We start from the raw sequence: 23,126 nt of genomic DNA on the forward strand, positions 1-23,126 counted from the left end.
AGCGCTTTAAGTTATCCCAGTCTTTATAACAAAATAATGTATAGCACTATTGTGAAAGATTACTCACGGCAGTAAGTATTGGCAGTAAGTATTGATTACTGATGTAGAAACGAGTAACTGCTGATGCCGGTTAATACTCAAAATGACACAAAGTGCTCGAGTGTGAAGATTGAATTCTCCAATTTTTACATAACCTCTCACACCCCCTGCACCCCATACCCCACCTGGACTCCCAGCCATTCAGAAACACAGACCATAGGTGCAGTAGGCCATTCGACCCTTCGAGCCAGCACCGCCATTCAATATGATCATGGCTGATCATCCAGAATCAGTACCCCGTTCCTGCTTTCTACGCATATCCCTTGATTCCGTTAGCCCTAAGAGTTATATCTAACTCTCTCGAATACATCCAGTGAATTGGCCTCCACTGCCTTCTGTGGCAGAGAATTCGACAGATTCACAACTCTCTGGCTGAAAATGTTTTTCCTCATCTCAGTCCTAAATGGCCTACCCCTTATTCTTAAACAGTGACCCCTGGTTCTGGAGTTCCCCCAACATGGGGAACATTTTTCCTGCATCTAGCAAGTCCAATCCTTTAAGAATTTTATGTTTTTATAAGATACCCACTCATCCTTCTAAATTCTAGTGAATATAAGCCCAGTCGATCTTTCATCATGTGTCAGTCCCCCCATCTGGGAATTAACTTGGTGAACTTATGCTGCACTCCCTCAATAACAAGAATGTCCTTCCTCAAATTACGAGACCAAAACTTCTCCAGGTGCAGTCTCACCAGGGCCCTGTGCAACTGCTGTAGGACCTCCTTGCTCCTATACTCAAATCCTCTCGCTATGAAGGTCAACATGCCATTAGCTTTCTTCACTGCCTGCTGCACCTGCATGCTTACTTTCAGTGACTGATGTACAAGCACATCCAGGTCTCACTGCACCTCCCCTTTTCCTAATCTGACACCATTCAGAAAATAATCTGCCTTCTTGTTCTTGCCACCAAAGTAACTAATAATAAATGACTAATAATAATAATTTTAAAAAAGTGGATAACCTCACGTTTACCCTGCAGCCTCAGAGCATCCTACTTGCAGCTCACACTGTCACCCACAAACTTGGAGATGATACATTTAATTCCTTCGTCTAAATCGATTCTCTCCTCCACCACCCCACCCCCTGCTCCCCGTCCCCTCCCCTCCCCATGTAATTTTTCGTCCTCTGTCTTCACAATTCGTAATTCATCAAATCTGTCTCACACCTTCAAATATGTACAGGTATGTAGGTTAATAGGCTTGGTGTATGTGTACATCATCCCTAGTTAGAGCTCTAGGGGCTAGTGGCATCAAGGGATATGGGGAGAAGGCAGGGACGGGTTATTGATTGGGGACAATCAGCCATGATCACAATGAATCTCGAAGGCCCGAATGGCCTCCTCCTGCACCTACTTTCTATGTTTCTATGTGTGTAGGATAGGGTTAATGTGCGGGGATCGCTGGTCGGCGCGGACCCGGTGGGCCGACGGGCCTGTTTCCACGCTGTATCTCTAAACTAAACCTTCCTTTCTTATCTCTGGCCTTTGTTCCAACCATCTGTCTGTCAACCCCCACCTCGCCTATGTCAACCTATTTCTTGCCTCACTCCATCTTGCCTCTCCCCTTATAGAACTTTCTTCCCCCCCCCACCACACAATCAGTCTGAAGAAGGTTCCCGACACAAAACATCACCTATCCATGTTCTCCAGGGATGCCAGCTGAACTGCTGAGTTACTCCAACAAGGACTCAAGCAATCGTTCCAGGTGCGACAGAGGTTTACCTGCATCTCTTCCAACCTCATCTATTGCGTCCGCTGCTCTAGATGTCAGCAGATCTATATCGGTGAGACCAAGCGGAGGTTGGGCGATCGTTTCGCCGAACACCTCCGCTCGGTCCGCAATAACCAAGCTGACCTCCCGGTGGCTCAGCACTTCAACTCCCCCTCCCACTCCATCTCCAACATCTCTGTCCTGGGTCTCCTCCATGGCCACAGCGAGCAGCACCGGAAATTGGAGGAACAGCACCACATATTCCGTTTGGGGAGTCTGCATCCCGGGGGCATGAACATCGAATTCTCCCAATTTTGTTAGTCCTTGCTGTCTCCTCCCCTTCCTCAGTCCCCTGCTGTCTCCTCCCATCCCCCAGCCTTCGGGCTCCTCCTCCTTTTTCCTTTCTTGTCCCCCCCCCCCCCCCCCCCGATCAGTCTGAAGAAAGGTTTCGGCCCGAAACGTTGCCTATTTCCTTCGCTCCATAGATGCTGCTGCACCCGCTGAGTTTCTCCAGCTTTTTTGTGTAACCTTCGATTCTCCAGCATCTGCAGTTCCTTCTTAAACACTTTGTGACCTTTTATTGATTACAGATTGCAGTTTCAAAAGGTATAAAATGCTAAGAAAACGGCCTACCTGCACAGAATGGATTTGTCGGGTTAAAATTGAGCGGAAATTCATGTGATACCTAGAGGTAAATGGCCATTGAAAAGGTATGAATATTAAACCAAACACAGTAGCAAATTTTTCATTTCTTTCATTAATTATTCCACAATTACCTGCCAGTTAGGAGGTATCTGAGCACCAAATCCAAATGCTGGGAACAATTTGTCTCTGTATTAAAATAATCATAATCAAAAACATGCAAATAAATAAAGAAAGCCAAGATGGCAAATGGCAGTGAGTTTCAACAAGTATTCTGCATAATAAAGAAAAATTGACTTTTAGTTTACAGATACAGCGCGGAAACAGGCCCTTCGGCCCACTGAGTCCGTACCGACCAGCGATCCCCGCATATTAACACATCCAAACTCCGTACAGACAGCACCCTTGGTCAGAATCGAGCGCTGGTCTCTGGCGCTGTAAGGCAGGAAATCTACCACTGTGCCACCATGCTGCCCCGCAAATGTCCTCATATTCTAAGGTGTCATTGTTTTGCAATGGAATTGCCGTAGAATATTCAATCCCCACGATCAGACAAAAGCTTGCACATAAAAACCTTAGGCCAAATTTTTCTGACTATTAAATAGCTTTGCACAAGGGCTCATGGACGGAGCTACCCTTTGGCAAAATCCACAAAGGGAAGGATCCATCAGAAGTCAAGCATGATATTCCCAACCTCAAAGTGAATTTTAAACATTCGGGTCTCCAGTTCTGAAAGGTTTTCAATTGAGACGGGCTATACAGTAAGAGAGTGAGTTTACAAGATTATTAAAGACGACTAGACCAAGTGCAGACCCGTTGGGTCTGCTCCCCCAATGGTGTGATCCCCCAACCCAATATTCCACCATGCACCCGTCTCCACCAACGGAACTGAACCCGTTCCCAAATGTAAGATTCCAGCACTCCCCTGCCTCCCTCAGCAGTGAATTAAAAAAAAAATCCAATTGCACCTCCCCTGCCTGCTGCAGCAGTTCCAATTGCAATACCATTTGGCCCTCCCCTTCCTGTTGAAGCACTTGCTGTGATATCCCATTGAGGTGAAAAGTTCAGAGTGTTCCTGTCTTGCAACTTTGTTTTGAAGTGTGTTGGAAGCTGATAGGTAGGAGCAGCCGTCCATGTAAATGGATCCATTCTGATTGGACATCTGCGAGTATTGGGCATTGTGACATCACACGATGGAAACAAATCAAAAGGAAGAAAGGCAGCCAGCAGCCGGACGGACGGATGGCAGGCGGCAGCCACAGACTTTTATATAATAATAGATAGATAGATAATCTGGGGACAACACAGTTTGCGCAGTGGTAGAGTTGTTGCCTTGCAGCGCCAGAGACCCGGGTTCAATCCTAACTATGGGTCATGTCTGTACGGAGTTTGTACATTCTTCCCATGACATGCGTGAGTTTTCTTTGGGATCTCATTTTCTCCCACATTCCAAATATATAATTTTACAATTATACCATGCCAATTAACCTACAAACCTGTTTGTGTACAGCTTTGTAAGTTAATTGATGTGGTATATTTGTAAAATTGTCACTAGTGTGTGTAGATTAGTTTTAATGTGCGGGGATCACTGATCGGTGCGGACTTGATGGGCCGAGGAACGTGTTTCGGCGCAGTAGCTCTAAACTAAACTAAACAATATGGAAGAGATAAGATGATAAACAATAAAGACAATTTCTCAATCATTCATCATCTCAATAAAATTATTTATTGCTGTCTGTAATAAAAGATGACAATAGTGGCCAAGGCAATTATTATTAGAAGAGACATAATCATGTAGATTTATATGGCAAAAATTATTTCCTTTTAAAAATTACTGTGCCGTCACCAATTCTAAACGCAACTTCACAAGATGGAGTCGAAAGTGTCTTTATAGAACATGGCCACAGAAGCAGTTTTACTTTGAGTTGCAAGTAACAATCAAACAAAGATGGCAAGATAAGCAGGAATTCTAAACAAACTCTGGAACATTCATCAATGGAAGCAATTCTGGCAAAATAGTTAATCTAATTTCCACTGAAGTGGTAAAAAGATAACATAAGGAACTGCAGATGCTGGTATCTAGGGTAGAATTAGGGTTGCCAACTATCCCGTATTAGCTGGGACATCCCGTATATTGGGCTAAATTGGTTTGTCCCATACGGGACCACCCTTGTCCTGTATTTGACCGCTACTACTCAGGTCGAGGGGACTGTCGGGTCGGGTCGGAGTGCTGCGTCCGATCCCGCCTCACCCGTCCCGACGTAGTGCAGCCCATGGAGTGCAGCAGCAGCGCCTCGCCTGTGGCCCTGTCGGTCGGCAGCCCGGGCAGCTGTCCGACCTTCGGACCTTCGCTTAGCGCCGACACCACCACCCCTCCTTCTCATGGCTGATCATTGGTTCACGAGTTGGATGGGGTGACGGACTTTGCGCGCTCCTCAGCTGGCCCGCCGGCCGGACTTTGTGTGCAGTCCAGCACCCGGGCCAACTCATCATTCACCCAGCCACGGCCGAGTCGGTCAACAAATTGCCGTTGGGAATTTGTCCCGAGTTTTGACCATTTGTCCCTGATTTGTGAGTGAGAAAGTTAGGCAAAGTTACAAAGCGCTGGAGTAACTTAACAGGTCGAGCAGCATCTCTGAAGAATATGGGCAGCGTGACATTTTGGGTCAGGACCCTTCTTCAGACATGGCGAGCCTGTTTTAAATTAATGGCACTTTTATTCTGAGCTCTTAATCTCAGTTTCCATGATAAATTACATGTGTTAAAAGAGTAAATTATATAGTATTCTACCACTGTCAGATGCCAACACAGTTTAAATATTTGTTTATTCTCTTTGTGTTTAGGGATTTAATTTTTAGTTTGTGACCAAGCTGCAAACTGATAACAACAGTAACCAGACACACAGTGGGAAGGCTAACAAACACAGATACACCACCAGAGGGCAGTCTATTAGACTCCTGATTTGGCATCTGTACTGATTTCACTTTGGGTGAAGGAGAAGTTGGACTGTTCCAACATGACTAAATATGTTTAGTTTTAGTTTAGTTTAGAGATACAGAGTGGGAACAGGCCCAACGGGCCCGCGCCGACCAGCGACCCCCGCACATTAACACTATCCTACACCACCCTAGGGACAATTTTTACATTTACTTAGCCAATTAACCTACAAACCTGTACGTCTTTGTAGTGTGGGAGGAATCCGAAGATCTCGGAGAAAACCCACGGGGAGAACGTACAAACTCCGTACAGGCATCACCCGTAGTCGGGATCGAACCCGGGTCTCTGGCGCTACATTCGCTGTAAGGCAGCGACTCTACCGCTGTGCCACTGTGCTGCCCTTCTTCGTCCACACACGCTTAAGCAGGGAAAATGGTGCATTGACAAAGACAATATTCAATTGATAAGATTTTAAACTCTTACATAACTTTAACAAATCCATTTCAACATCCCATCCCAAATGTCAAAACTTAACAAATGAATCATGCAGTTTATACAGAAACGTGCAGCAAAATGCCTCAAAATTAAGAGATGTATTAAATATCGTCACATTTTCTTCATGCAGGTTCCTAATTACTTTTCATGCTACATTTAAATGTCTTATTAAATCATCGTCGTTGAAGATACAATGAATAATTAATAGATATTTAAAAGGAAAGCGAAAAGGCATTTAAGATAAAAGGAATAAACACTGTTTTCACACTTGTCACTTTAGGCTTCAAAGTATACAATAAAATAACTTATTTATGACAATTTCTCTGAGAAGTATTAGAGCTTCATGAAATATGAAGCACAGAAATTTAATTCCTTTTCACTGAAGACAAATTTGTGACTTAGTCTCGTGCAATAGCTTCTCAATCACTATGCTCTCTCCACAAGTTTGGAAAAGCTGCAAATCGAGATTATGCTCTGTAATTATCTTAACTGTTATATACTTACAGCGTCGAAACAGGCCAAACTTGGCCACACCGACCAACAGGTCCCATCTACACTCGTCCCACCTGCCTGCCTATGCCCCATATCACTCTCAACCCATTCTATCCATGTACCTGCCTAAATGTTTCTTAAACGTTGCGATAGTCCCTGCCTCAACTACCTCCTCCGGCGGCTCGTTCCACCCTTTGCGTGAGAAAGTTACCCCTCAAGTTCTGATTAAATCTTTGAGAGGAAAAATAATACCAAGAAGTGAAAATATCAAAAGGAGTAAAAAGTGTTGAGAGTTACTCACCCTCAAAAATATATATGAAATAACTCTTTAAAATAAAACTGTGTTAGTTTCAATATCAGCCCTATTTGGAACCTTAGCCCTTCTGTTCCATAATAATGCACTAACACGATTTCCTGCTGTTTCACTGAAAGAAGTCTGTTTGAATTCCTGTAGAACTGCAGATGCTGGTTTAAACTAAAGATAGACACAAAATGCTAGAGTAACTACGGGTCTGGCAGCATCTCTGGTGGAAAAGGTTAGGTGACATTTCGGGTTTGATGAAGGTTCCCGACCTGAAACATCACCCATCCTTTTCCTCCAGACACTGAGTTACTCCAGAACTTTGTGTCTCACATTCTGTTTGTATTAACTGTTAACTTCATCTTGTGGTGATTATGTGCTAGCATCTGGGCATCGGTACAGAACTCAACCTTTCAAGTCTGCCTCACCATTCACTATGATCGTGCCACATCTGCCCCAAGCCTCAACATTATTGCGTACAGTTTTGGTCTCCTAATCTGAGAAAGGACATTCTTGCCATGGAGGGAGTACAGAGAAGGTTCACCAGACTGATTCCTGGGATGTCAGGACTTTCATATGAAGAAAGACTGGATAGACTCGGTTTGTACTCGCTAGAATTTAGAAGATAGAAACTTATAGAAACTTACAAAATTCTTAAGGGGTTGGACAGGCTAGACGCAGGAAGATTGTTCCCGATGTTGGGGAAGTCCAGAACAATGGGTCACAGTTTAAGGATAAGGGGGAAATCTTTTAGGACCGAGATGAGGAAAACATTTTTCACACAGTGGTGAATCTCTGGAATTCTCTGCCACAGAAGGTAGTTGAGGCTAGTTCATTGGCTATATTTAAGAGGGAGTTAGATGTGGCCCTTGTGGCTAAAGGGATCAGGGGGTATGGAGGGAAGGCAGGTACAGAATACTTAGTTGGATGATCAGCCATGATCATATTGAATGGCGGTGCAGGCTCGAAGGGCCGAATGGCCTACTCCTGCACCTATTTTTTATGTTTCTATGTTTCTATTATTCTAACTACCGCCGAGTAGAATTAGAGAAGGATTCCTGCTCAGAAATTTAAAAAACTTTGGTGACCAAAACAGGAAGGCAGATTTTTAAGTCATGTGAGGAAAAGGGGAAGTACAATTAGATCTGGGTGTCCTAGTTCATCAGTCATTGAAGGTAAGCATGCAGGTAGTGAAGAAAGTGAATGGCATGTTGGCCTTCATAACAAGAGGAGTTGAGTATAGGAGCAAAGAGGTCCTTCTGCAGTTGTACAGGGCCCTAGTGAGACCACACCTGGAGTATTGTGTGCAGTTTTGGTCCCAAAATCTGAGGAAGGACATGCTTGCTATTGAAGGAGTGCAGCGTGGGTTCACAAGGTTAATTCCCGGAATGGCGGGACTGTCATATGTTGAAAGAATGGAGCAACTGGGCTTGTATACACCAGAATTTAGGATGAGAGGATGCCTTATTGAAACATATAACATTATTAAGGGATTGGACACGCTAGAGTGAGGAAACATGCTTCTGATGTTGGGGGAGTCCAGAACCAGGGGTCACAATTTAAGAATATGGGGTAAGCAATTTAGAACGGAGATGAGGAAAAATATCTGTGGAATTCTCTGCCTCAGGAGGCAGTGGAAGCCAATTCTCTGGATGCTTTCAAGAGAGAGTTAACATAGAGCTATTAAAGATAGTGGAGTCAGGGGGATATGGGGAGAAGGCAGGAACGGGGTACTGATTGTGGATGATCATAATGATCACAATGAATGGCGGTGCTGGCTCGAACTGCCGAATGGCCTGCTCCTGCACCTATTATCTATTTAAACTTTACAGAAGTCCGTGCCGACCAGCGATCCCCGTACACTAGCACTATCCTACACACTAGGGACAATTTTACAACTTGCCAAAGCCAATTAACCTACAAACTTGTACGTTTTTGGAGTGTGGGAAGAAACCGGAGCACCCGGTGAAAACCCACGTGCTCACATGGAGAATGTACAAACTCCGTACAGACAGCATCCGTAGTCAGGATTGAACCTGGGTCTCTGGCGCTGTAAGGCAGCAGCTCTACCGTTCCGACACCGTGCCATCCAAATGGGTTTTGTGCCACAAGTATTTTCACCTGAAAGAACAGCTAGCTGCACTTACATTAATAGAAGCAAACACCAGTCAGAAAGTCTAGTGCGTAAAATGCTTTTAAAATCTATGACAATAGATAAGATGAACAAAAACTATTTACTCATCATTTACAATTGACTTCCCATTCAGTGCATCAACATCGAAACAAGTAATTGCATTCAAATGCACTGAAAGGCTTGTTGAGCAGCAAGGAAGTTCCTTTCCAGAGGGAGCCTAAACAGTCTCAGTCTGATCCTACACATTCTAACACTGTGGTTGCATTAAAAACAGTCATCAAATCAGGTCATTTCTTCCCCTTCAAGGCAAAGGTATGTGTATAACCCAAACAAGCCATGAATGGCAGCACATAACACAACCAAGCCTGACTGATAAAATAAACAAACAGGAATGCATTACGTATCATAGTCTTGAATGATCATTCCAACAGACCAGATTGCCATCAGGTATTCATTAAATCCATTAGGATTAATGTAATGTAGGGAGTCAGGTTTACGAGGATCTCCGTTAGAGCCTGTGAAATCAATGCCGACCTGCAAAGAAGAAGAAAGCATATGCTAGAAATTAAAAAGCATAGGGCAATGCAAATATCATTCACATTCACAAGTTGGCCATTCGGCCCATCAAATCTACTCCGGCATTCAAGCGTGGCAGATCTCTGCCAAATACCACTTATGGAAGGGCCTGTTTCCATGCTGCAAGACTACAAGTAAATAAGTGATTTCATAACAAAAATTGTGGCTCTGTGATCAAGAGTTAAATTTTCATATCATCATTGTTTTTAAAGCTTGGCATAGTAGGAGCAGCAAAGCACAGGGCAAACACAAAACAGCAGCTCTGGTGTATGTGGCTTATTTAACAGTAAAGCATCCCAAGGCCTTCAAAGGAGAATAACCACAAGAAAAAATAATTGAGTCAGATATAGATATCATAGGACACGGGAACGTTTTCTAAAAAGGTGGGGGGGGGGGGGGGGGGGGGGGAGGGGTTAATGACACTTAGGAAGGAAATTCAGATTTTAGGGACCTCACCTGCAGTACATCCATCAAGGGTAGAACTATCTGTATTCTATTTAAGACTTTATTCCTTTGTAGCGCAGGGCGAGGGGGTGATCTTATAGAGGTGTACAAAATCATGAGAGAAATAGATTGGATAAACGTGCAGTCTTTTGCCCAGAGTAGAGGAATCGAGAACCAGAGGAAAGATTTAATAGGAACCTGAGAAGTAACTATTTCCCACACAAAGGGTGGAAATATTTAAACAGGTACATGGATAGGCCAAATGCAGGCAGGTGGGACTAGTGTAGATGGCACATGTTGGTAGGTGTGTGCAATTTGGGCCAAAGGACCTGTTTCAATGCTGTATTACTCTATGACACAATCAGGGATGAAGGCCAGAAGTGCAACAGGGCCGAGATCAGAAGTTGACAAGATAATGGTGTAGCATTGATGGTTCAGGTGTAGAGTTCTCGCCTAACACGTGGGAGACCCGGGTTCAATTCCCGGCCAATGCAAAAAAACCATGGAGCTGTCCTGATTATTCTTTGGCTTCTACCTGCTTTTTGCTCATGTATGGTATGATTTGATTGGATGAATACTACTTCTGGGGATTGAGACCAATGTAGTGCAAAAAGATAAAGTACAAAAGTCACATTTACAAAAGCTTTTCACTGTACCTCATTACACGTTCACAAGTTATAGGAGTAGAATTAGGCCATTCGGCCCATCGAGTCTACTCCGCCATTCAATCGTGGCTGATCTCTGCCTCCTAATCCCATTTTCCTGCCTTCTCCCCATAACACTTGACACCCGTTCTAATCAAGAATTTGTCTATCTCTGCATTAAAAAAAGTATCCACTGACTTGGCCTCCACAGCCCTCAGTGGCAATGAGTTCCACAGATTAACTACCCACTGAGTAAAAAAGTTCCTCCTCACCTCCTTTCGAAAAGAGCGCCCTTTAATTCTGAGGCTATGACTCTTCCACCAGTGGAAACATCCTTTCCACAAATACTCTATCTATGCCTTTCATTATTCTGCAAGTTTCAATGAGGCCCCCCCCCTCAACCTTCTAAACTCCAGTGAATAGAGGCCCAGTGCTGTCAAACGCTCACCATATTCTTGTAAACCTCCTCTGGATCCTCTCCTGAGCCAGCACATCCTTCCGCAGATACGGGACCCAAATTTGCTCACAGTACTCCAAATGCGGCCTGACCAGTGCCAGAAAGAGCCTCAGCATTACATCTCTGCTCTTGTATTCTAGTCCTCTTGATATAAATGCTAGCATTGAATTTGCCTTCCTTACTACCTATTCAACTTGCAAATTAACTTTTTTGGGAGTCCTGCACCAGCACTCCCAAGTCCTCTGGAGTTTAGAAGGATGCGAGGGGATCTTATTGAAACATATAAGATTATTAAGGATTTGGGCACGCTAGAGACAGGAACCATGTTCCCGATGTTGGGGGAGTCCAGAACCAGGGTTAACCACAGTTTAAGAATAAGGGGTAAGCCATTTAGAACAGAGACGAGGAAACACTTTTTCACACAGAGAGTTGTGAGTCTGTGGAATGCTCTGCCTCAGAGGGCGGTGGAGGCCGGTTCTCTGGATACTTTCAACAGAGAACTAGATAGGGCTCTTAAAGATAGCGGAGTCAGGGGATATGGGGAGAAGGCAGGAATGGGTTACTGATTGGGAATGATCAGCCATGATCACATTGAATGGCGGTGCTGGCTCAAAGGCTGAATGGGATACAATACGGAGAAAAATTTGCATCTCCGTCAAGGGAAAAGATTTTTAAATGTTTCCCCCAACTCCCCCCCCCCCCCCCTCTCCTCCTCATAAAACAAAGCCAAAGAACTCTAAAACATACATTTAACACATACTTAAAAAACAATGAAGAAAAGGACGAGACAGACTATTGGCGAGGCAGCCACTGCGGCGCCACCCGGTGGTCAAACTTACAATGAAGTTCATCTGACAGCCACCCATGATATAATCCAGGAAAGAATATTCTTTCACAATCTGCAAATTTAATAATTAAAATATTAACGTTAGCACGTCACAAATTGCTGTAATTCATTGATTTATAACTCAAAGCATCAATTAGTTTCTTATCTTGAGAGTAATATAATTCAAAGCATTTAATAGTTTTATGCAATTATCTGTATCATCATTTTTTTAAATAATAATGGAAATTATTAAGTGTTCCCTTTGCCAAATTGGGTATCATCGCAAAAATACAGTAAAATTAAAATACACTAATTTAGAGTCTTGGAGTAATAGACCAGGAAACAGGTCCTTCAATGACACCCACCTGACACAATTTGAAGCTCACTATTCCAGAGTTTTTGTAACTTCTCTTTTTCTGTTTTTTCTTTGGATTAATACACTCAAATTCAGCCTGTGAGAGAAATACCAAGAGAAATATATACTTCAAGTCATGAGTGTTTCATTGTCATATGCACCGAAACGGAACAATTAAATTCTTATTTGCAGCCGCACTAGATTTGTAAACACAGCACTTAATAGATAACATAATAAGCAAACAAAATAAAAGTTCAATGAATTAAAAAAAAATCCCACGTCACTTACACTAGACTAACTCAATTTGAACATTGGAACCTATTCTACAGCTAAAAATGAAAGGAATCCAATTAGCATGTTTTTTCCTGCAGATTATTTGGAGTTACTCCACTTTTAAGTGCTTCAAAGCTCCTTAGGAACAGCGGAATGTGATCACGTGCAGGTTGCCGTGGTCAAAAGCAAAATAGGCAGAAGTTCATTCTCAGTTGTTACTGTGGGTAAAGTCCAGTCACAGCAGCAGCCTGTTACAGAGTGTTTTAACCGGACTGACTCTCTCTCTCTTTGCTCATTTACAAGAGAACAAATACTGTGGGGGAAAATGTGCCGGGAAATTTGACATGTGCCTTGACATGTTTCTATGATTAAATAAATTTGTAACTATTCCTATAGAGCAGGATTGGGCTTTGTTTCTATACAATATTCTCCTTCCAACAGAACGTTCGGCACAGTGGTAGAGTTGCTGCCTTAAGGGGCTGTCCCACTCGGCGACTAATCTGCGAGTTTAGAAGAGTTTGCCCTCGACTCAAACTTGCAGCATGGTCGACACGTGGTCCTGGGAGGTCCTATGAGGTCACTGAAACTCTCCTTCATGCCCGAGGGAAGTTCCCGAATACTCGCGGCCTCAGTTTGGTCGAGGAAAATGTTTCAGCATGTTGCAAATTTTTCCGCGAGTAAAAATTGGTCGGCATGGTTCTTTTGAATTCGCAGTGCAGTGGAGTGGGGTCACTATGTAGTTATAGGCAGTCGAGGGCAGCCGTAGGCAATCTCCTTCGCTGACCGGGCATTTTAATTGGCTCATTGGAGTTTTCAAGACCAAGGAAAACCGACCGATAATTTAAATGCCCGCTAAACTTTATTATAATTTGTTATAAAAGTGTCTCCCCTCCTACTCCCCCCCCCCCCCCCCCTTCTTTCACCACCCCTTCCTGTTCATTGCGGGTGTGAATATCAGACAGCGCTCCCCACTTTCCCTGGCCCCCCGCCTTTGCGATGTGTGCGTGTGTGCGGTCGATCCAGCTCGCGGTTTCATCGCTGACGGTCGATCCAGCTCAAGGTTTTCCAGGCGGGTGCCCTCGAGCTTGAAGGTCGCGTCAGTGGGACATGCCCTTTACAGCGCCAGAGACCAGGTTCGATCCTGACTACGGGTGCTGTCTGTACGGAGTTTGTACATTCGCCCTGTGACCTGCTTGGGTTTTTCCCGGGAGCTCCGGTTTCCTCCCACTCTCAAAAGACATGCAGGTTTGTAGATTAATTGGTTTCGGTAAAAATTCACAATTGTCCCTAGTGTGTGTCTACGCTAGTGCAAGTGTACGGGGATCACGGGTTGGCACAGACTCTATGGACGAAGGGCCATTTTTCACTCTGTATCTCTAAACTAAACAAAGAACAACTGTGCAAAGCCAATTTCAGCATTTCTAAACCCCAAGTATCTTACTTTTAAATTATTATTGTGACAGGCAATGATATCGCATAAAGATTTCAAAATAATTTAAGGATTTTAAAAAAATTAAAATTAATTCTGTAATGACATTGAAAAAAGTTATCAAACATTTTAAATCACATCACACTTCGTTTCCATCAAGTCTGTTTAGTTTAGTTTATTGTCAAATGTACCGAGGTAGAGTAAAAAGCTTTTGTTGCGTGCTAACCAGTCAGCAGAATGACAATGCATGATTACAATCGAGCCATTCACAGTGTACAGATACATAAGGGAATAACGTTTGGTGCAAGGTAAAGTCAGTAAACTCCGATCAAAGATAGCCTGATAGTAGTTCAGGACTACTCTTTGGTGGCATCTTATTTATATCATAGTTTCATCAGAAGATGTACCAATAATCCCATCTATACATTGATGGGAATTTATTCTAACACTCTCTGGAACGTTTATTTAATCATCTTTACCAAATGAATGCAAATGCAGGAGCAATTGCTGATCATTTTTAAATAATGGTATTGCTATTAGTATGTTATTGTCAAATCGCATTGGTTGTAGGCTAAATACATAGGCATGCAAAGTGGAGAATTTAAGAAATAAAGTGAAACTGTATTAAATAAGGATAGACACAAAATGCTGGAGTAACAGCATCTGTGGATAGGGGGAATGGGTGACATTTTGGATTGAGACCCTTCAGACTGCGAGTCAAGGGAGCGGAAGACATTCAGATATGGAAGGGTAAGGTGTGACAATGGGAGATCAAAAGGGACGAAGATCAAGGAAAGTATAGAATAGATCAGTAATGGGCCTGTCCCACTTGGCGATTCTTTAGGCAACTGCCTGCGACTGTCATAGTCGTAGCAGGTCGCTGAAAAATCGGCGACAACCAACGTCATCCTGGCAACAACCTATGGCAGCACCTCCGTCAGGAGAAGTCAAGATATGCTCATTGGCGTCAAACCCACCGTCACCAAAAATGTTTCAACATGTTGAAAATTTAGCAGCGACCAGAAAGACGTCACGACTTTTTGCGCCACTGAGGAGACTACACCCGGCGACCATGTGGCGACCAACTAGTCGCCTGTAGTTGCCGAAAAAAATCGCCTAAAAACAGGCCCATAAGGGTGTCACAGGTTATGGGGAGAAGGTTGAGAAGGAATGATAGAGCAGCCATGATTGAATGGCAGAGTAGACTTGATGGACCGAATGGCCTAATTCTGCTCCTAGAACATATGAACCTGTGTATTCCAAAAGATAACATAATAGATTTATTTTCCTCTTTTTTTTACAAAGAGTAGAATAAAACAGCATAATTCTTCTGTATTATTAGATAATAACTTACTGGTGAGGTATGTGATGCTACTTGTAACGTCTCCATATTGGTCTCGAACGTCCCGATCAGATCGTGTGATCCGTCATTGTCATAGTCGTAGCAGGTTACCTGAAAATAAATCTTTCATGAGTCAATTGACGTGTATAAGTTCAGTTGAGTTTAGTTTCAGCGCAGAAACAGAAACAGGGCCCTCGGCCCACCGAGCCCGCACCGACTTGCGATCTCCGCACACTTGCGATTAACACTACCCTACACACCCCAGTGACAATTTTACATTTATACCAAGCTAATTAACCTACAGACCTGTACGCTTTGGAGTGTGGGAGGAAACAGAAGATCTCGGAGAAAACCCTCACTGGTCACAGGGGGGAACGTGCAAACTCCGTACAGACAAGTTCAGGGTCGAACCCGGCTGTAAGGCATGGCACTTTGCTCTCACGTGACAATAATGTCATGGATTCTGGTTAACTCAAACACAAAAACACTAAGGTAGACAAAAATGCTGGAGAAACTCAGCGGGTGAGGCAGCATCTATTTCGTTGTCTCAAATTGAGACAATGACAATAAATTTGAATACAATACAATACAATACAACTCTCTCACTGCTCCACTGTGCTGCCCAATGTAACACAGAAACATAGAAAATAGGTGCAGGAGGAGGCCATTCGACGCTTCGAGCCAGCACCGCCATTCATTGTGATCATGGCTGATCTTCCCCAATCAATAACTTGTGCCTGCCTTCGCCCCATATCCCTTGACTTCACTAGCCCCTAGAGCTCTATCTATCTCTTAAATCCATCCAGTGACTTGGCCTCCACTGCCCTCAGTGGCAGGGAATTCCATAAATTCACAACTCTCTGGGTGAAAAAGTTTGTTCTCACCTCGGTCTTAAATGACCTCCCTTTATTCTAAGACTGTGGCCCCTGGTTCTGGACTCGCCCAACATTGGGAACATTTTTACTGCATCTAGCTTGTCCAGTCCTTTTACAATTTTATATGTTCCCATAAGATCCCTCCTCATCCTTCTAAACTCCAGTTAACTGCCAATTTAACAAAGGGCTTATGTTGGCATGGCACTTTGCTCCCACGTGACAATAATGTCATGGATTCTGGTTAACTCAAACACAAAAAACACTAAGGTAGACAAAAATGCTGGAGAAACTCAGCGGGTGAGGCAGCATCTATGGAGCGAAGGAAATAGGCAATGTTTCGGGTCGAAACCCTTCTTCAGGCCTTGAAACCCTTGAAGAAGGGTTTCGACCCGAAACGTTTTCCAGCATCTGCAGTTCTTCGCTCCATAGATGCTGCCTCACCCGCTGAGTTTCTCCAGCATTTTTGTCTGCCTTCGATTTTCCAGCATTTCAGGCATGGCCTTCTTAAACATCTTATAGAGATCAACGACTTGAAAAAATTAATGGTACAACGTAGCAATTTGGCAGCTCAATAGAAAGAGAAATTTCAGTTAAGATATTTCAGGTTAAAGGCACTTTAGCTGCAAGCTTCCTGAAAATTTCAAGCATTATTTCAATACATTATGAAAAAAGATGCTGTGCAATCTATTCCGACAAATCTGCTGTGCAAGATGTGTGTGCATTGACTAAACTAACCATCAGGAACAGACGTTTATCACAAACAACACAGCTCAATCTTGAGGCTTTTATTTCAGATCAACCACTTAACTGGAGTAAATTGCTTTAAAGAGCACTTTGAAAAAAGTCTCTGTTGTTGCTAAAGGGATTTGGACAAAATTTCTGAATGCATTATTTTAATACTTATGCATTCTTAAAGGGGTTGGACATGCTGTGCAATCTATTCCGACAAATCTGCTGTGCAAGATGTGTGTGCATTGACTAAACTAACCATCAGGAACAGACGTTTATCACAAACAACACAGCTCAAGTCTCACTGCAGAGATTATATTCCAATGGATGATATTTTCAACCACTTAACTGGAGTAAATAAATTCAATATTATATGGTACTTGTGAACACAAGTAACATGTTGATTAATAAAGGCAGCATTAGATGAGAATGGGAACTGGGTAGTGGCTGCTGAGGACCATGGGAGGTGGGTAAAGGTCCTCCTGGTGGGTATGAAGCACCATGACATTATGTGGTGCAAGACCCTGGAAGCCAAACGACGATGCCACACAAAGGTCAACGGCAACAGCAGCACGCTCCCCAATTCAACGGCCAAAGACAACTTCACCTGTGGAAACGGTGGGTCTGTCTGTCAAGGACAGGTCTAGTCGGCCACTGCAGGAAATGCAACCACAGATGAAACATTCCCCTCTCCAAGCAGGACAAGGTCGAAACCAGTCTGAAGAATTCAATTCAATTCAATTCAATTCAACTTTAATGTCATCGCACAAATACAAGTATCAGTACAACGAAATGCAGTCGGGTTTTGTTGTCCCGGTCAAAGCGAGCATAGAAGTGGTTTAGCTCGTCAGGCAGGGTGACGTTGTCTGGGGGAGTGGTGTTAACTTTCTGATAATCGGCAAGGGATTTGATTCCTTGCCACATGCGCCTGGGGTCAGAGTTGTTGTGGAAATGCTCCTCAATCCGCCGTTTATGATTGAGTTTAGCGTTCCTAATTCCCATTTTCAGATTGGCCCTGGATGAGCTGTATCCCTCAGCGTCGCCAGATCTGAAAGCGGCATTGCGAGCCTTCAGTAGGAGTCTGACCTCCCTGCTCATCCACGGCTTCTGGTTAGGGAAGGTCTTTATCTCCTTGTGGGTAGTGACATTATCGGTACAGAATTTTATATAGTCCAGAACTGTTGAGGTGTACGAGTTGATGTCCACTTGTGAATTGGAGGTGGACTGAGTAGCAAAGAGACTCCAGTCTGTCTGCTGAAACTGCTCCTGTAAGTCAGAGACAGCCCCCTCAGGCCAAACCTTCACTGTCCTCATGGTAGGTTTCACACGTCTGATCATAGGTGTGTATTTGGGGAGCAGGAACAGGGAGAGGTGGTCAGACTGTCCAAGGTGGGGGAGGGGGAGGTCTTTGTAGGCTTCAGTGATATTAGTGTAAACTAAGTCCAGAACATTGTTTCCTCTGGTTGGGCAGGAAACATGCTGATGGAACCTCGACACGACACGACACCCAGTCTCGACACGAAACGCCACCCATTCATTCTCTCCAGAGATGCTGCCCGTCTCCCCGAGTTACTCCAGCATTTTGTGTCTGCCTTCGAGGGCAACGTCACGGCCACACCAACATCTCTCGTGAAGGGTCAGCTCTTCCTTTCCTCCAGAGATGCTGCCTGACACGCTGAGTAACTCCAGCTTTGTGCGTTTACGGTTTAAGCCAGCATCTGCAGTTTGTTCCTGCACGTCTGAAGAAGAGTCTCAACTCGACACGTCACCCATCCCTTCTCTCCAGAGATGCTGCCTGTCCTGCTGAGTTACTCCAGCTTGTTGTGTCCATGTTCCTTCCTGCACCATCATCTCCCACAGATGTACAGGTGCGAACCCCATCCCCCAGATGAGAATGATTGATTGAATGATTGAAAGATACAGCACGGAATCAGGCCCTTTGCTCCACCCTGTCCACCCAAATAATCAATCACCTGTTCACGCTAGTTCTAAGTCATCCCACTTTTACGTCCACTCCCTACACATTAGCGGAAATTTCCAATGCCCAATGAACCTACAAACCCACACTTCTTTGGGATGTGGGAGAAAACCGGAGAAAACCCACGAGGTCGCAGAGAAAACGTGCAAACTCCCGACAGACAGCACCCGAGGTCAGGATCGAACCCAGGTCTCTGGTGTTATGAGGCAGCAGCTGTACCAGCTGCGCCACTGTGCCGAAAGGTGTGTTGCCAAAAGGTTTCAAGACTTATCGAGTTGATTGCCATCGTGCACATGCCATGTGTAGGAAGGAACTGTAGATGCTGGTTTACACCGAAGATGGACACAAAATGCTGGAGGAAGTCGACAGGACAGGCAACATCTCTGGGGGAAAGGAAGGGTGATGTTTCAGGTATGGCTGTTTACCTTTAACGAGCAAAAATAAATAAGTTTCTATTTCTCAGTCACTTGCGTAACAGGAAGCAAAAGGAATAAGAAGCTGTGAAAGAAAGAGTGGAACCGCTCAGAGATCTTACACGTCAAACTTATATGCTTGTGCATATTTGCTCAAGTCCAGTCAATTATTGGCCACTGATGCTGATCCAATGTTTCAATAAGTAACAGGTACGATAACTGCATTTAAAAGGTACGGACTGGTATATTGTTAGGAAATGTTTAGAGGGATATGGGTCAAATGCAGACAGGTGGGACTATCTTAGGTGGGGCAACTTGGTCAGCATGGACGAGTTGGGCCGAAGGGCCTGCTTCTGTGCTCTATGACTATATGTGACTTTTAACAACCTAAATTACTATAAAAACCTATTTTGTTCATTCATGCCTTGCAGAAAGAATGTTTAATCTGGTCTGGCCCAAAGTGGTTGACTCTAATGTGCCATCTAAAATCATCTAGCAAACCATTCCGTTCAGACAATAAATGCTAACTTTGTCAGCAAAGCATGGGTTCATAAGTGATAGGGGCAGGATTAGGCCACGTCTACTCCGCCACTCAATCACGGCTGGTCTATCTTTCCCTCTTAACCCCATTCTCCTGCCTTCTCCCCATAACCCCTGACACCCACACTAATCATGGATCACAAAACAAAAGAACAAATATTAAAATAAGATGCAGGGGTGGCACAGTGATGCAGCAGCGGAGTTGTTGCCTTACAGCAGGGGTCAGCAACCTGCGGCCCGCAACCCAAAATCATCCGGCCCGCAGGCAGATTTTTTTCCCCGTAATCATCCCGCCCGCCAGGCGCCCCGAGCAGCGGCTGAGCTCTGCTGTACCGCATCCTGCGCAAAGCCGCCAGCATGGCCGCGCAACTTCTGTAAGCACGTTTAAGAGAGAACTGCAGATGCTGGAAAAATCGAAGGTAGACAAAAATGCTGGAGAAACTCAGCATGAGGCTGCCTCACTCGCTGAGTCTCCAGCATTATTGTCTACCTGTGAACACGTGATATGATGCCTGCCATCCGGGGTGGGATCCATGTGTACACGTGATAGATTTGGCTCACAGACATGTGTCCCGGCCCCTATGCAGAAAAAGGTTGCCGACCCCTGCCTAACAGAGACCTGGGTTCAATCCTGACAACGGGTGCTGTCTGTACGGAGTTTGTCCGTTCTCCCTGTGACTGCGTAGATTTTTTCTGAGTGCTCCGGTTTCCTCCCACACTCCAAAGAGGTTAATTGATCGGTAAAAAAGAGTAAATTGCCCTTAGTATGTAGGATATCGCTAGTGTACAAGGTGATCGTTGCTCAGCTTGGACTCGGTAGGCCAAAGGGCCTGATTCTCCTCTGTATCCCTAAAGTCTAAAGTATTGTTATACTGTTCAGTGAAGAAAATAAAGTTCAAGTTAATCTTTCAAAAGCATACATGCATTGGTCGGTACAGGTGAAGAATACCTTGATTGGCTTCCTCAAATCACTGTTACAAAGTGTCTGCAAGGGAATTTTATACGGTTTCCAAGTGGGATTTAAATTTCTTTTCACGACCTGCAAATGATAAAAACAAAAGTTAATTCCACTGTAGAAGATCACAAAATAAAATATTTGCTTTGTATCTTGTCTCTAATATTAATGTTTTAATATTTAATTACCCATTTATAAAGCGCAAGGCATAACTTTATGGTAATATAGCTTTTGTTTAGCCCCAGACATTTTTCAGTGTGGATTGAAAGCAATATTTATACTCCATCAAATTTACAGAATGAACATTGAAGGATTATTTTATTTCTTTACTCAGAAGGACTGTTTTAAAAATGGCCAATTCAAATAATAAATGCTTGATCAATGGTGTTTTATCATTAATGCTTTATTATTATTAATATTTAGTGTTTTCAGAGTCATTCGTAACTGCCACTGTATGTCATGTTGTTACTTGTGGGCGGAGCACCAAAGCAAATTCCTTGTATGTGAATACTTGGCCAATGAACTTACTTATTTACTTAAAATGTTCTAGTTCACAAACTCTATATTTACTAGGTAGATAAAAATGCCCTATGATGCTCTCTTGGTGAATCTGCTTACCTCTATAAATTACATATTTTCCAAAGCTTTACTGCCATTTTCTATTTCAAACATTCATTCATCTTTAGTCACAGGCTCCATTGCCTCTTGCTAAAATGTTCATCCACCTGAACCCATACATCCAATCTGGATAACCACTTCAAGCTTAACATTTTTTGAAGTATTTATGTTCACTGCATCAGAGATCACGCTTCTCCACACTCCGTTCGTTCCACATCAACATCAATCTCTTCAGAAGATTAGGTTCCACTGGCTTGAATTCCACTCACAGCAGTCATTAAGAATCGATATACGAGCCATTGGTTACTCCTCCGAACATCATTGGCTCAATATCTCCCTTAGTCTCATGATACCACTATAAGGCTCCAGTGGATGCATCTCCAGCCAGAGATGTCTTTGACTGATGCCACCCATCTGTGGGTTTCAATATCACTGTACCTTAATTGGTATACGTGACAATAAAAGACCTTTGAACCAAGTATTCAAATATATTTATGTTGATACTCCAATGCAAGGAGATATCATGTTAGAGTCATAGAGTGATACAGTGTGGAAACAGGCCCTTCGGCCCAATTTGCACACAACGGCCAACATGTCCCAGCTACACTAGTCCCACCTGCCAGCATTTGGTCCATATCCCTTCAAACCTGTCCTTGTACCCGTCTAACTGTTTCTTAAATGTTTGAATATCCCTGCCTCAACTACTGGAAGTGGAATCATCTTGTGGAATCAAGGGATATGGGGAGAAGGCAGGCACGGGTTATTGATTGGGGATGATCAGCCATGATCACAATGAATGGCGGTGCTGGTTCGAAGGGCCGATTGGCCTCCTCCTGCACCTATTTTCTATGTTTCTACCTCCTCTGGCAGTTTGTTCCATACATCCACCACCCCTGGGGAGAAAAAGTCACCCCTCAGATTCCTATTAAATCTTTCCCCCTTCACCTTAAACCTTTGTCCTGTGATCCTCGACTCATCTACTCTGGGCAAGAGACTCTGTGCATCTACCCGATCTATTCCAGTCATTATCTTATGTTGTTTCAAATTTACAATTAGAATTTAAAAGCTTACTCCTCTTGGAAACTAAACAATATCATTTCGGTCCATTGCCTTCACAGGAACATTACTAATGATTAAAATAAGGAATTTAGGTCGGAAATCTTTCATTTCCAGGAAAGAAAAGTAGAGAACACCAAAATAGAAGTTTAGATTTTTTATCCCCAAATGCAACTGAACACATGATGGCTGCTTATGAAAACACGTATTTGCACCTCTCTCCATTGATCTCTTTCCCCAAGTCTGGACACATCCTTTTGGAAGGGTGTCAGGGGTTATGGGGAGAAGGCAGGAGAATGGGGTTAGGAGGGAGAGATAGATCAGGAGTGATTGAATAGTGGAGTAGACTTGATGGGCCGAATGGCCTAATCTGCTCCTACCACATCATAATCATACTTTATTAGCCAAGTATGTCTTGCAACATGAATTCGATTTGCCATAAGTCATACTAATAAAAAGCAACAGAACACACAAAATACATTTTAACATAAACATCCACCACAGTGACTCCTCAATATTCCTCACTGTGATAGAAGGTACAAAAAGTTCAATCTCTTCCCTTCTTTGTCCTCCAGTGGTCGGGGGCCTCTAATCTTCCGTTGACGGGATGATCTTACTCCCGTGGCCGGCGGCGGGCCTCATCGTCAAGGCGATCAAGCTCCTGCATCGGGGGAAGGTCAGCTCCCCGCGCTGGGCGATCTGACCCCGGGTCAAACGTCGTGCGGCTTTTGGAGCTCCCGACATCGGCCTCTACCCGAGACTGAGAGCTCCTGATTTTAACGTCCGCAGGCACTTTTGGAGCTTCGAT

The 23,126-nt window shown here is 43.8% G+C and overlaps 1 protein-coding gene across 2 annotated transcripts in view; it reads right to left on the reverse strand.

The window, feature by feature from the left end:
* Positions 1 to 23,126, reverse strand: part of LOC129696139 (copine-3-like) — a 74,699-nt gene that overhangs the window by 11,458 nt on the left and 40,115 nt on the right. For both annotated transcript variants that reach the window (XM_055633645.1, XM_055633643.1), the window contains 7 exons: positions 20,639 to 20,728; positions 15,167 to 15,265; positions 12,121 to 12,207; positions 11,769 to 11,828; positions 9,209 to 9,342; positions 2,584 to 2,638; positions 2,441 to 2,492 (listed from right to left, as the gene is read on the reverse strand). In XM_055633645.1, coding sequence (XP_055489620.1) covers positions 2,441 to 2,492; positions 2,584 to 2,638; positions 9,209 to 9,342; positions 11,769 to 11,828; positions 12,121 to 12,207; positions 15,167 to 15,265; positions 20,639 to 20,728 — 577 coding nt within the window. The remainder of the gene's footprint in view (positions 1 to 2,440; positions 2,493 to 2,583; positions 2,639 to 9,208; positions 9,343 to 11,768; positions 11,829 to 12,120; positions 12,208 to 15,166; positions 15,266 to 20,638; positions 20,729 to 23,126) is intronic.

Source organism: Leucoraja erinacea, chromosome 4 (genome assembly GCF_028641065.1).
Source record: "Leucoraja erinacea ecotype New England chromosome 4, Leri_hhj_1, whole genome shotgun sequence".
In the NCBI taxonomy this organism is placed as follows: Eukaryota; Metazoa; Chordata; class Chondrichthyes; order Rajiformes; family Rajidae; genus Leucoraja; species Leucoraja erinaceus.